Genomic DNA, 14,300 nt, shown 5'->3' with positions numbered 1-14,300 from the left:
TGAGTGCTACATATGTAAAAAGGAATTCAATAAAGAAACACAAACGAACTAGGAATTGGTGTGGATTTCCCCAAACACACTTGTTGAAACCCTTCAACTCAAGGGTGACAAAATGGGTCCGGTTCATTGGACATGTCAGTTTTGTCCGCATTTTTCTGCAGGGCCGGTTAACATTTTAGGCTCGCAATCTCTAATATGTCCGTCCTGCTCCATTTTTTTCGGGCTTTTACATAAAATTTTACTTTTTTAAGTCTAAAAGATACAAAGGCCGTTGGCATCTTTTGCCTCGCCCCCACTTTTTACAGAGCAGATCAATGTTTTAGACCCGTATCCTTAGTTATGTCCGCCCCGTCCTGCCCCTGTTTGTCATCCCTTATACAAAACATATCAAACATCAACTTGCCTCTACTAGCTCACTCATGCAAAACACTATGAAGCATAGACATAGACCCCGATACCATGTTGATATTACTACGTCAACACCAATATATTTTGGAATTGTTGAATGTTACAATATGTGTGTTAGTGATCTATTGATGTCTTTATCTTAAGTGACAATGCTAGGAAATTTTGGAGAAGCACAAACTGGTGTGATTGAGGCCACTCAAACTTGTTGAAATGTTTCACATAAATGAGCACGTGATCTACAGTTTTTCCTATGTAGACAACATTAGGATTTAGGAGTCTCCTCACCGTGTTCTAGTATAATTTGTCGGGTGAAATATTTAACGTGGCAGTTTTTAGTTGGTCCAAGCCAAACTCAGTGAATCCACCCCCAATCACCATTCTCTTTACCCTTGTTTCTATCATCTATACCGATAAATGGATCAACATTAAACAAGGAATTTCTTAATGCAACCTAAGGATTACTAAGAGACCTCGTAAAAATATATTAACACCCCATATTTTAGAAATATATTTTCTAACGCACCTCGAACATAGAAATCACTCTCGTTTTTGAACAACACCATAATTTTATGACTAATTTTATTTTAAAAATACATTTTCGAAATATTTTAAAATGACAAATAGTGCGTTTAGAAATACATTTTTGAAATTTTTGTTAAGTGTTTTTTTAAGATTCATTAAGAAATTCCCTTAAACAAAACTTAAAGTTTGAAAAATTCAATAGTAAAAAATTGTTTAGAGCAATGAGCTCCCATTGCCGAAAATGCACAGTAGATTACTACAATACCTCTTTTTGTCTTCTTGTTCTTTCAAGTTATCACCTATATATCTTCGTTACATAAATTGTTAATTTGTTATGGTCTTTTAGAAAATAAACCATTTTTTATTTTATCCATTATTAAAAGAGGTTTAATAGTACACTTGCATCACATTACCTCAAGCTGGCATATTGAATGGTGGTTACCTATCCACTCAATGAATAGGCTCTAAATACATTATTTTCTCAATGGTCAACCATGCCAACGGGACAAATATGAAATACCAAAAGATAAACTGCAACTTATTGCTATTCACAATTCAATTGGTTGTTAGTAGACAATGATGTTCTATGATTGTTATGAACTTGCAAGGCTTTTCACCTATGCAGCAGATATGAAGAATAGCATACTACTATCAAAAAACGATTATTTGCTGGTTACCCACTTTGTGCACTTAATGATGACAAGGAGATGTAAGAAATGACTTTACTCCATAAAGTTTAGACCCTTCCAGCAGGAGAGATTGGAGGATAAGCAACATAATTTGCAGGAATGCCCTCAAATTTACTATGATCCTTTGAATCATCTGTTTGAATCAATTGAGATTGCCTCCTATTTGTTTCCTCAATGGAGTTTCTTGATCCAGAAAGTTCACAAGGGAGCTTGCCATCCAACATTGCTATGCAGATTGAAAACGCTTGCAAGGGTGAAAGCGATGAACCAAAAGCTACTGAATATGCTCCCGCTTCAAAATTTGAAAAACTGAAAACAGGATGGCTATCTTGACATTGGTCATTTCCCTGTATTAAGCATTTATGGTAAAAAAAAAACTTTAGTAATCAATTATCTCCAGGCTAACCAACTAAAGATTAATCTGCAATATGATAACAACCATAAATTAATCAAGACATACCTCGAAGAAAAGCTCATATTGATCTGCAAAATAAGCTTCCGATCTTCTTGATTTTCTGCACATTTGATTATTGTTTGCAAGAATTTTAAGTTTACAAGCCAAATCCCAACCACCACAATCACAGGATCCACCAGTTTTCCAGCGCTCAATCAGCGATGAAGGTCCACCATCACTTGGAAGACTATGAACCCCACTTGGAAGCACCACTGTCAGCTGTAATAGATCTTGACTTTCATTCTGGGAACTGTTTTGATGCGCATAATTGACAGCTTTAGGTGATTTGACAGCTATCGCAGCAAGCTCGTCATTTGGCTGATAGTCAGTCACCTGAGCACCTCCTTGCTTTAGCTTTACAGAAAACAAAACAAACTCTTTTGTGATAGACTCCACACGACTCTGACTATTTGAATCATCATAGTGCATATCGGAAAGCTTCATTTGGGCAATGACCTGGCGAATATAATCGGGACCTTTGCTTTTTTCGCTGTGATTCGTCCGACTACCATTCTTCTTTTTAATCTCCTTAAAGGTGAAAAAAGTATAGATACAGTTGCATTCATCTTTTTTTAAGACAGTGGATCTCTTCACTGTGGCAGCGAGAATGTTGCTATTGTTGCCAGCAGCAAATGTAAAAAGGGGCTGACCATTCTTCATGGAAATCCTCAGTATAGATTGAGATGTTGATGGCATATGCGCCTCTTCACTCGACGATTCCACAGTGTTAGCTGTGGAACAACCAAACCTCTCGTCTTTGTCCAATTCTTTTGCTGGCAGTATAGTGGAACATGTCCCATTCCCTGACCTACAGTTCTTATTTGCTGACACTGTCTCTTTTTGAAATAAATTCATGGAGTGATGGCAGTTTGCTGCCTTTGGTTTCAGCAGTGGATCAAGTAATCTCCTTAAAGGGCTGGACCTGCCTTTACCGGCAGCACTTGATTTGTTCCCTGAAATGTTTGACCCATCACTGCCTCTTGCATTTTCTGAAACTTTTTGAGATAGCTCCACAGAATGATGGCAGTTTGCTGCCTTTGGTTTCACTAGTGGATCAAGGAATCTCCTCAAAGGGCTGGCCCTGCTTCTGCTGGAACTTCTAGGTTTATCACTGCCTGGAATGTTTGAGCTAGCATTACCCCTCACATTTTCTGAACTAGTTTTATGCGTCGCTATGGAGCTCTGGTGTGGCACATGTGCAACCTCCTTACAACCAGAAACTTTATTTGTGAATCCCATACTGAAGCTTAATCGGCGAAAAGGGGAAGAGCTTCTTGGTTTTTCAGGAGTTACTTTATGATCGGTAATTACTTTCTGTTCTGCTTCTCTAGGAGGCTCATTTGCAGATGAAGATCCAGCAATGCTGGGTTTCCTTTCCTCAGCCTTTCTAGATCTGCCTGGGCTCATTCCCATTCTGCCCGGTAAAGGTGCTGAAAAGGTAGAAACAGGAATTTTGAATTTTTCTGAATCTAAGGAACTGGACCGTGACTCTTTAGGCTGAGAATGACTTTGACTAAGTTCATCTAGCAAAGTACGTGATTTTGAAACATCGCAACTCATATATGTACAGGAAGGTTCCTTGGGATTTACTGAATTTGTTTTTCGACTATGGCTTCCTAACTTCTGATCGAAGGTTGTTCGCATATCAGAAGCTCCACAATGATTGTTTTTTTGAGGAATGTCTCTAGGTATAATAAGAACAATTGGTTTGCTTTTCCCAAGCATATCATGTGCAGTAATATCACTATTTTGTTCTCTAGGTAAATTCTCCTTTTTCTTTTCCATTTGATCATCTCGTGTGCTCATTTCCAACCTATCACATCCTTTCAGTATACTAGTAGAATGGTTTCGGGAAAGATGATCTACAGTGCGAACATTTTTTCGCTGTATGTCAAAACTACTGTAGCTGCTTCTAAGATTCAGACGATTTCCAAAATTTTCTGCAGAGGACTTAACAGCAACAGAACTGTCTTGCTTTGTAGAAGCAATAAAGTGAGATCGCACTGACGGAGGGATTATCCTTTGCTGAGGAGACCAATTCAGGCCCCTTTTAGAATTACCAGATAATTCCTCAGTGCGAATAGAAGACGATGTATTACTAGAAGATGTCGAGCTTTGACTACTTCTATGGGGTACATGTTTATGACTGTACTGCCAATGTTCTAGACTGGCCCAATCAAGGACCCCAACATTCAAAACTTTCTCGGGGACTTTTTCTCCCTTCTCCAAATAACCTGGTAAACTTGACATGTGCATAACAAGCTCATCTTCATCATTTTCCCTTCTACGGATTGTTTGCTTTTGTTGATTTGGTAATTGTTTTAAATAACCGTCTGCCTCATTTTTGGTAATCTCCTTATTAAGATCAGCATACGACAGAGATGACTTCTCTGGTTTGAACCCATCACTAAGTTTATTACTCATGCTGGTGGATAGCTTTCAGGCTTCAGTTCTAACTCGAGATCAATTGGATAAACATTCCAAGCACCTCCTTTGAAACTACCTTTCTGCCTCTCAAAGAAACTTCCCTCGCGAAAATATCACCGCTTTTTAACCAGCTGCACAACTGAATTACAGTTACAAATCAAACTTCCAAAAACAAAGAATTCATAAACAGAGTTATCACATATAAACAAATATATCTTCTATTAACCACATTAAACAAATGCAGAACAAATAATAGTATTAAGTAATGTCGACCTAATCGTAATAATAGCCGGGAGTTAGACTTATGGGACCAACTACAAAATCAAATTAAAGAGAAAATAAACCTGCAATTACCCTAATTTGATCGGCCGCAGTGACAAACAAGAAACTCAAATGAAACCAGTAAGTATAGTGGCGAGAATTTACAAAACTGAATTTTATTCAGTAAAAAAAGTATAATCATAAGCCTATAGGGTAAAAATTGTATCACAAAACTCAAATGTAACTATTCATGGAGCCTTACTACTTTGAATGGTTCTTCCTAATAAATCTCATAACAAGAATTATCACAAAAATTAAAACTTTACGTTGTATTATTATGAATTAATGCAAAAAATAAAGAAAAAGAAAAGGTCAAAATTAAAATCACATAACATAAGCAAAAATTGCGGAAGCTTAAAAACAAACGCAATTTCAAAAAATCAATTAACGATAATTTGCATCATCATCATGCAACTTCAACAACAATAACAAAAAAATTGCCCAAAATAACGGAACAGTCTCAACGGCATTTACATTTACACTGGAATCTCAAAAAAACGGAAAAATAAGGACTCGTTTGGATTTTTCTAGAAAGCACTTTTCTTGAAAATCTTACTGATCGATTGATGTGAATTCTAGAATTGAGCATTGGATTAGAAGATGAATCTAAATGCGAAAGCTTGAAGGTATAGAATGGTTACCGGAGAAGCGAGAAATGGAAGGAAAGAGTGTCGGTGCCGTCGTTTGTTGGAAAACGACGTCGTAACAGAGTGAAGTGTGAAACGAGCAAAACACCAAAACGCAAACGCGGCAATGTCGTCTTCGAGTGTTACTATTTCTGAGTACTGTAACTGTGCCTGCTATGAAGTGTGAAGAGTCAATGAAGGTTGGTTTTGTGGGGCCTACTGTTTTCATCCAACGGTTGGAATTAGGGGTAGATGATATGATCGTACGATGACAATTTCTTAATCTTTATAGATAATGCGTTGGTGGGCTTTTATGGGCCTGTTTGTATGATTATGGGCTGTTATTGGGCCTGTTGTCGTTTTGTGGGTTCTTTTTGGTCATCGTTGTGTTCAGATTCTGAACACAAAGAAACAACTATAGTTGAATATGCGTGTTCACTTTTAGGGACTTTTATCTCTTTCTTTGTCATCATCTCATTATGATGAACTCATATGTGGCTTTCTACACTTTCAAAGTTGGTTTCAACTTTTTTTTATCAATAAAGAGATTTATTGATTCATCTTTTGATTTGAGATAAAGTAAAATACAAATAATGATATTTCAATTCCACTTTTTAAAGAATAACTTGAAACTTACATGTGGGTAGTTTGTTAAGTTGATGATGATGTGTAACATGGTTCAAAAATATTGATAAAAGTTATATTTAATTTTTTATCATGTTTTTTCAATGGGAGCACTTTGTAAGATTTATCACAATTAAAATTTTAACTATATTATTTCTGTCAAAAAAAAACTATATTTTGTTAGTTAAAGTCAAGTTTTTTTTTTTTAATTAGGAAGTTTTTTTTTTAGAAGGAAATTCTATATTTTATGATTAATATTTTTATTTATTTTTGTTTTATTGTTTTGTAGTACTGACTCATGACGTATTTCTATTGGAATGACTATATAAGTCCGTTTTTACTTTTTTACGAATAACACAATTTTTTGTCACGTCATTATTTCTAGTTCTAATAATTGGTATCAAAACTCTAAAGGAGCCTTCACATTGTTTGGGGAGTGAAGGGGGAAACACCAAGGAACTAAAGTGCATGCGTATGAAGTGAGTGTGTGAGAAGAAACACCAAAATATCAACATGTGAACTTCTGAAAAGTTTGTACGTCCGATCATTCCAAGGTTCAATGGCCATTATGATAATTGGTCAATAACGATGGAGAATTTTTTTCGAAGTAAAGAGATGTGGTGCCTCGCAGAAAAAGGAATCCCAACACCATCAATTGGAACAACATCAACAAGTGAAACGCAGAAAGAGTGTGGAAAAGGCCAAGCTTAAAGATCTGAAGGTCAATAATTTTTTTGTTTCGAACTATTGATAGAGAAATTTTAGAGATGATTCTTGACAAGGGAACTTCGAAGGAAATATCAAGGTCCGTAGGAAGCACATAGGTGAAAAAAGCATAACTTAAAGCATTGAGGAAAGAGTGTGAGCTATTGACCATGAAAGAATGCGAGAAGGTTGATAGCTTATTGGGACAAACTATTAATGTGGTAAACAAGATGAAATCAAATGGTGAAACAATGGAGAAAAATATGGTGGTTTGCAAGATATTAAAATATTTGATCTCTAAATTGAATGATGTTGTGTGTCCAATAGAGGAATCAAATGATTTGAGTACCTCGAGTATTAATGAACTACGTAACAACTGTCTTGTTCATGAGCAAAAAATGTATGGATTTAAGATAGAATAACATGTGTTGAAAATAACCAATGATGATAGACCAATCAGAAGTAGATGAGGTAAAGGTTTTTTAGAGGGGGCATGGCGGAGGAAGACTATCTTTAAACAAAGCAATTGTTGAGTGCTTTTAATGTCACAAGTTGGGTCACTTTTAGTATGAATGCCTTAACTGCAACGTGCAGAGTTAGCAGAATAAAAAATCTTATTGATGACGTATGAAGAGCTGTGTCAACCCACATAAGAAAAAGCTTGGTTCTTAGACTCTGGCTGCAATAATCATTTGATAGAAAACAAAAATTATTATTATAAATGGAGGAATGATTTTGCAGAAATGTGAAACTTAAGAATGATAAAACAATGATTGTTGTGACAAAAAGAAGCATACATGTGCAAATGAATACTCGAGTAAATTATGATGTTTACTTTGTCCCTAAGCTTAAAAGAAATTCGTTAAACTTAGGACAACTCCAAGAAAAGAGGTTAGCAATTATGATTCAAAATGGCACTTGCAAAGTATTTCCCCTAAATGAAGGATTAATTATGAACAATAGTATAAAGGGAAATAGGAATTTCTTTTTGAATGTTTCTGCAACACCAAACAAAACTCAAATGTGTCTACAAGTTAGAATGGTGTCAAAGAAAGAAACTTAATTATGGCATTATCGCTTTGGGCACCTTATTTACATAGGGCTCAGTACACTTACTTGAAAGAAGGTGGTCATTGGGTCACCTTCCATGAAGTCTTCAAAGAAGATATGAACTAAGTGTCTAATTGGAAAACAACATAGAGAGTCAACACCAAAGAAAAGCTCGCAGAAGGCCTCAAAAAAGATTCAACTACTTCATGCTAATATTTGTGGTTCTATCACACCATCTTCAAACAACGATAAGAGGTAAATCTTAAGCTTTATTGATTATTTTACTCGTAAAGCTTAGATTTATTTCTTACATGAAAAATCATAAGCATTTGGTAGGTTTAAAAATTTTCAAGGCGTATGCTGGGAAAGAAATGGGTGCATTCATCACTTGTTTAAGGACTGATAGAGGCAGTGAATTTGCCTATAATGATTTTGAATAATTCTGTAAGGATCAAGTCATTTGTAGGCAATTTACAGCTTCATATACTCCTCAACAAAATGGAGTCACCGAGAGATAAAATATGATGATCATAAATGCAGTAAGATCTATACTGAATGAGAGACAAGTTCCAAGAGTACTTTGGCCTAAAGCAGTTAGAAGTTGTGTACAAGTACAAAATAAAAGTATAACTTAAGTAGTAGATCACATAACCCTACAAGGAGCGTGGACTGGTGTAAGGCCAAGAGTTGACTATTTTCATATCTTTGGATGCATAGCTCATGCTTATGTACCAGACCAAAAGATAAGTAAGCTAGACGGCAAAAGTAAAATGTGTTTTTTTTTTTAGTTAGTGATAAGTTTAAAGCTTATAAATTATTTTATTCTATTGCAAAGTGTCATACCCTAATTTTTACCCCTAAGATTCCACCTATCATTCATTTTCTTTTGAACAAAATCACAAGCATGCTTCTCTCATATCGCCTTGATCCTAGGGTTTATCTTTTGTGGGAGATCACCAAGCACCCTTTGTGTTCTTTTTTACATCTCTATTTGCTTATGCTTATCATCTAACTTTCATCAACTTCTACTCAAAATACAAAAGCATGTTTGTTGGTTTTCTTTTCTCTTATTGTGGAAGGTGTGGTTGGAAATCAAAGGAAATAGGGTGTCTACTACTCAAGAGGATCTTATTTCATGTTCAATAGCTCGAGGTAACTTGGCTTGTGGTTGAGGTTTTCCCAAAGATTAAGCATTGTTTCCAAATTAGGTTTTGGTTCATCAAAGTCAAAGTTGTGGTCAAATATTGGTCAAATGGACTTTTCTTCAATGCATGACCTATAATATTAGGCCATTTTCATGACAAGCTTCTTTCAACACCATTGGATCAACAGAAGTTCAATTTTGAGGTTTATTTGTATAAGTGATTCAAGTTTGGTTCATGGTTTATGTTCATGCCTTTTCCATGCAATTTCCCAAGCAATTATCAATACTAATTCAAGGGCAATCAATTTTCATTCATATGGTATTCATTTGATCATCAATAAGCCTTAGAATGCAAGAAAACTTCAAATATCCCAAGTTGGTTTGACCTAAAATCGAGTATGGCACACCATATGGTCAAAAGGGTATAAGTTTCTCAACTTTCAACATTTATGGGAGCTTATTGAGGTCAAATGTCCCTCTTGATGTCCTCTACAACTTTCATTCAGAGGTAAAACATCAATTCAGTTTCTAAGCATCTCAAATTTTGGATTGGATTTCAGGTCATTTGTGCACAAAACCAAGTTCATGACATGGTTGACCTAATGCCCAGCCTGATTTTCAGTGGCACGACCCAAATTTTCAAGCTTTCCATTTTCACATCAAGCATCCTTTTGAATTGGTTCTGAAATTTCTGGTACATGCATAATACATGCTAACACAACTGTCTTACATGATGTCAAGACAGATGTTACAACGTCTGGAAATAAACCAGATTTATCAGATTGAATTTGATACTGAATTTAAATTGTAGAATGATAAATAACACATAGAGATGTTAACCTAGTTAAGTGCAAACAACACCTACTCTGGGGCCACCAAGCCAGGAAGGAAGTCCACTATCAACAGTATTAGTTCGAAGTTAAGCACCCCAGTTTACAACTTATCGCCTAATCACTACCTAACGCTACTTCTGCCTAGAAGTCATCATCTAGACCTAAGAAATTGCCATCCCACTTCCAATCACCGTAGTGATACCTAACAGTCCCAATCCTAGAGACTGTATAAAAAATAAACCAATTTAGAATATCACACTTCCAATACAAAAACTCTACTCTTCTGCTTAAAAGCTTTAAGAGTGAGAACAAAGAACTCAACTCATTACCTAAAGGCTTTTGAGTGAGAACAAACAACTTGAAAAATAGTCAAGCTACATACAGTATACCACACAGTATCAAAAGATACGTAGGAGACTTAAAACACAAGAGACTCTAAAAACCTAAGCTTTCTAACGATGATTCACACATTTGGGATCCGAACCCCACACGTATATGATCTTATTTCATTCCCTATAAATAGAGCACCCTTTTGCCTTCATTTTCAAGCTTGGAAAGCCACAGAAACTCTGCCTCCATTAATCATAAAAAACACAAAAACCATAAGTTTGTTCTCTCCATTTATCTTCATTTCAACTTCAAATATCTGCCCATAAAGCTTCATCGTCTTTGCTTGAAGCTAACTAAAGCATTACAAAAGTTGGAAACACCTTTAAAGCACCTTCACCATTTACCATTTTCAGACCTTCGAAGCTCACTTGAGAAAGGTAGATACGATTTCCTATTTCACTCAAACGAGATACCACACTCTTCGTCTTATTCCCTTGATCAAAAGATCTAACATAACTGGAATTTATTCATTGTGTTCATCATTTAATTTTACTTTGAAGAACTAGCGTTCTTTAGGTTTTCTGCAAAATTCTATTCACTCGGAACAAATAAATTGTTCATGAGTGAAGAAACATGAACAATGATGTTAGTTGAAGATGAAGTGCTTCGCGCGCTTCATAGTGGAGTTTGAATTCTCTGACCAATAGCGTGCTGACACCTCACCTATCCATTGGCTTTTATTTTCTTTTTTCTATTTTAATTCATTTATTTTCTATTTTCTTAAAAAAATATTAAAAATGTCTCCTAAATGATGTTTCACTCCAATTTTTTTTCATAATTTCATAAAAATACTTTCTATCACATGTTTTTTTAGAATTTAAAAATGTTTTTTTAATATTTTTTGTTATGTTCCCATTATTTTCTTTTTAATTAATTTTAAATAATTTATTTCTCCATCATTTTCAAATATTTCTGGATCAAACTTTTGATAACTTGTTCCTCATAGTTTTCTTGATTTTTTTTCTAATTTTCTTGGTCATTTATTTGATTATTTGTTATATGTTTTGTATTTTCTCCTTAATTTCCATTTTAATTCATTTAAAAATCTTTTAAATATTTTTTTCTTTATTTTAATGGATGTTTTGCTTCTGACTCTTGGTTGACTTGATCAATTTTGGTTGATTGAAGCTTCATCTTGTTCAAATGGCTTTGGATTAATGCTTGATGAACTTTCATCATTTCAAATCTACCATTAAATGATTATTTGATCATTTTTATTACTTTGGATTGATGATAAGTTTGTCTCAAGGTATCATGAAGAAAGTGGATTGAAGTAATGATCATGTCTCCTTTGCCTTAGTGCTTGATTAATTCTTCATCCTCTTCTCTTCTTTATCTCTTTCTCTTTTAGCTTTTGCTTTGACTTGTGCTACTTTGTTGTAACAGAATAATTTCTATCATTTATCTAACAAATATGATACATAAATTGCTATTGACCAGCCTCATATAGGTGCTACTTCTACATAAGTACACTTACAATTGCTTAACATAGCGCAAAATTATCCTGAATCGGTTGATTGATCATTAATAACTAACAATGTTCTATAACTATGCTAACTTTACTTTTATGCACTTTAACTTTTAATGTCCTTTACTTTAATGTCATTTATCATTTTTCCATTTACATTTCTTGTCATTTATTTCTTGTCGTTATGTTTATTGCTTATTATCTTTATTGCTTCATCATTGCTTATCAAAAGATTAAAAAACGTCTAAATATGACAAATCCCTAAAAACTCTTAATAATTTTGTGTGGACTTGATGTTACTATCCCATGCTTATGGAGTTTGGACTTTGAACTTAGACTTAGGAGGCTTTCCCTTGGATTAGAGATTCATCTAAGACTTTGATTCATCTGGATCTTGGACTTTCATCTTAGAACTTGGCCTTTATTTTGATAAATAGTTGAACTTTTGAACTTGGGATTCATATGATGCTTTGTGATCTTTATGTTAATTTTATACACTTGTGGTCCTGAATTTCATCTAAGACTTGGTTAATTTGAGGCTTTAGGACTCAGCTGATCATATTGCTTATCTTATGGCTAAACTCCAAAGGGAAAAGAATGATTATTTTGACAAATGTCAAATGCTTGCTCCATCTTGTGGTTAATTCACTTGCACTCATAAAGGCTTTCTTTTGGGCTACCTTATAATGAGACCTTTTATTTCATGCTTTAGGATAGTCTATTCTTCTAATACCTCATTCTTCAATTTTCAAAACTTCTCTCTTTTTCAAAACCTTCTTGTTTTCAAACTTAACACCTTTTCATAATAAACCTTGATTTTGTCAAGTGATTCGTCAAATATTTTCTTAAAAAGATACTTAAGCATATTCAAACACTTTCAAAAAACCTTAAAAAAGGAAAACATCATGAAATTTTCTTTTATGCCTTTTGTGCATTTTTCTTTTGAAAACATTTTCAAAAAGGAAGAACATTAGTTACATTCTTGCAGTGACGTAAACCATAAGCCCCTAAGAGTTGAGGTTGAAGTTGTTAATATTTTCCCCTTGAATGTGAGACATGCTTATTGATTAAATCCAATTAAATCTCTCTGTATCAAGATTATACAAATACACATTTCCTCATACTAGTGGATGACAATTGGTATTTTCCACTCGAAAGCGACGAAATGTCTTTTCCATTAAAATCAAACAAACCAAATCTCCGTGTTTTTTTAGCAGAACTACAAATGCTCTTACTTCCATATTGCACAAAAGGGGTATATAAACATAAGATGCGACATCTTATCGAGCACACAATAATAATAAAAACATTTATTTTCTCATCTCTTTAGTCTTTTTCTAATCTTAACCCTTTAGCCAAAAACGCAAATTTTTAAAAGGTTGTTATGGATACCACATATGTGAGGGGTGTTAATACCTTCCCCTTGCATAACCAACCCCCGTATCCAGATCTTTTCTTTTGTTGGATTTTATCGATATTTTCCCTTTTATTTGGAAACTATAAAGTTCGGTGGTGACTCTTGTCACTAGCTTAGTCTCAATTTTTCCACCGTGACACAAAGAAATTCATTGTGAACATTGATGTAGCTTTTAAAGAAGACGATGCCTGGGATTGGGGAAGAAATGAAGAAGAATGCAAAGTTGATGTTCTATATTGGGAAAAAGAACAAAATGAAGAAGATAGTGAAAACTAAGGACCTGCACAAGATTAAGAAGGAAATAGTGATGATAACAATCAAGGTGCATTCTCAAGCACTTTAAATGAGATCGGGTCACCAACAAGTTAAACAAATGATGTTGAACTTGATTTTTAAGGGAGAGAAGCAAGGATTAAAAGAAAACCAGTTTGGATGGCGACTCATGAAGAGGGTGTTGGAACAAGTTTGGCTCTTTATCAATAATCCTTAAGTTTTGATGTAACAAAGTTTAGAGAATAATTTTATAAACTAATAGTTTCATTAAGTGTGCAGAATCCTAAGATAATGAAAGTCGACTCTGGACTCTGGATAAAGTAGACTCTAGACTCTTGATAAAGCGGACTCTAGACAAAGAAATTCTGGACTCCGGATTTCAACTAAGTTGAAATATGAAGAAGTGTTCATGTGATAGTCAATCATCTAGATAACCAAGACAAAGCTTCTGCAACAAACAATCCATATTTACTCTAATAACTCAAGCCTCATTTTCACTAGACCCTGAAGTTTAGTCTTCAAGGCTCTGAACTCTGATCAAGCTTCAAATCATCTCAAATACGAAGCCAATGATTTAGAGAATAATTATTGAAAGAATATTCTCGGAGATGATACATTCAAGAGGGAAAATCAAACATTCCTTTAAAAGGACAAATATGTTGGATTTCTTAAAAATGTACTACCAACGGATCTCTGAAATTCACGACTCAACCCCGTACCATTATTACAAGTGTGAAATTAAAGAAGTTTCTAATTCCATCCTCCAACAGTACTATTCATCATCTATTTAAAGAAAACAACGGATTTTGAAGGCGAAGAATGACAACGAACATAATAACACACGACAACAAGAGAAACAACAATTACTACACTCACTACACTTAGAGATAATTCTTGTATATTTTCTTAAATGTAAATTCTGAAATTCATTTTGTGTATCCGCTTATTT

General features: G+C 34.5%; 1 protein-coding gene across 2 annotated transcripts; it reads right to left on the bottom strand.

The window, feature by feature from the left end:
* Positions 1-1,020: 1,020 nt before the first annotated feature.
* On the bottom strand, positions 1,021-5,650 carry LOC131653967 (uncharacterized). 2 transcript variants are annotated; one of them, XM_058924325.1, is made up of 3 exons: positions 5,463-5,650; positions 2,080-4,639; positions 1,021-1,966 (listed from the first exon to the last, which is right to left on the bottom strand). In XM_058924325.1, exons 2-3 carry the CDS (start codon positions 4,495-4,497, stop codon positions 1,667-1,669), a joined length of 2,718 nt encoding a protein of 905 aa, XP_058780308.1. In that variant the 5' UTR covers positions 4,498-4,639; positions 5,463-5,650; the 3' UTR covers positions 1,021-1,666. The 2 variants fall into 2 exon arrangements, with proteins under 2 accessions (XP_058780308.1, XP_058780309.1); XM_058924326.1 differs by having other exon boundaries at positions 2,080-4,631.
* Positions 5,651-14,300: the final 8,650 nt, after the last annotated feature.

Source organism: Vicia villosa, linkage group LG2, assembly GCF_029867415.1.
Source record: "Vicia villosa cultivar HV-30 ecotype Madison, WI linkage group LG2, Vvil1.0, whole genome shotgun sequence".
Classification (NCBI taxonomy): domain Eukaryota; kingdom Viridiplantae; phylum Streptophyta; class Magnoliopsida; order Fabales; family Fabaceae; genus Vicia; species Vicia villosa.
This window is presented reverse-complemented; position numbering and strand designations above follow the sequence as displayed.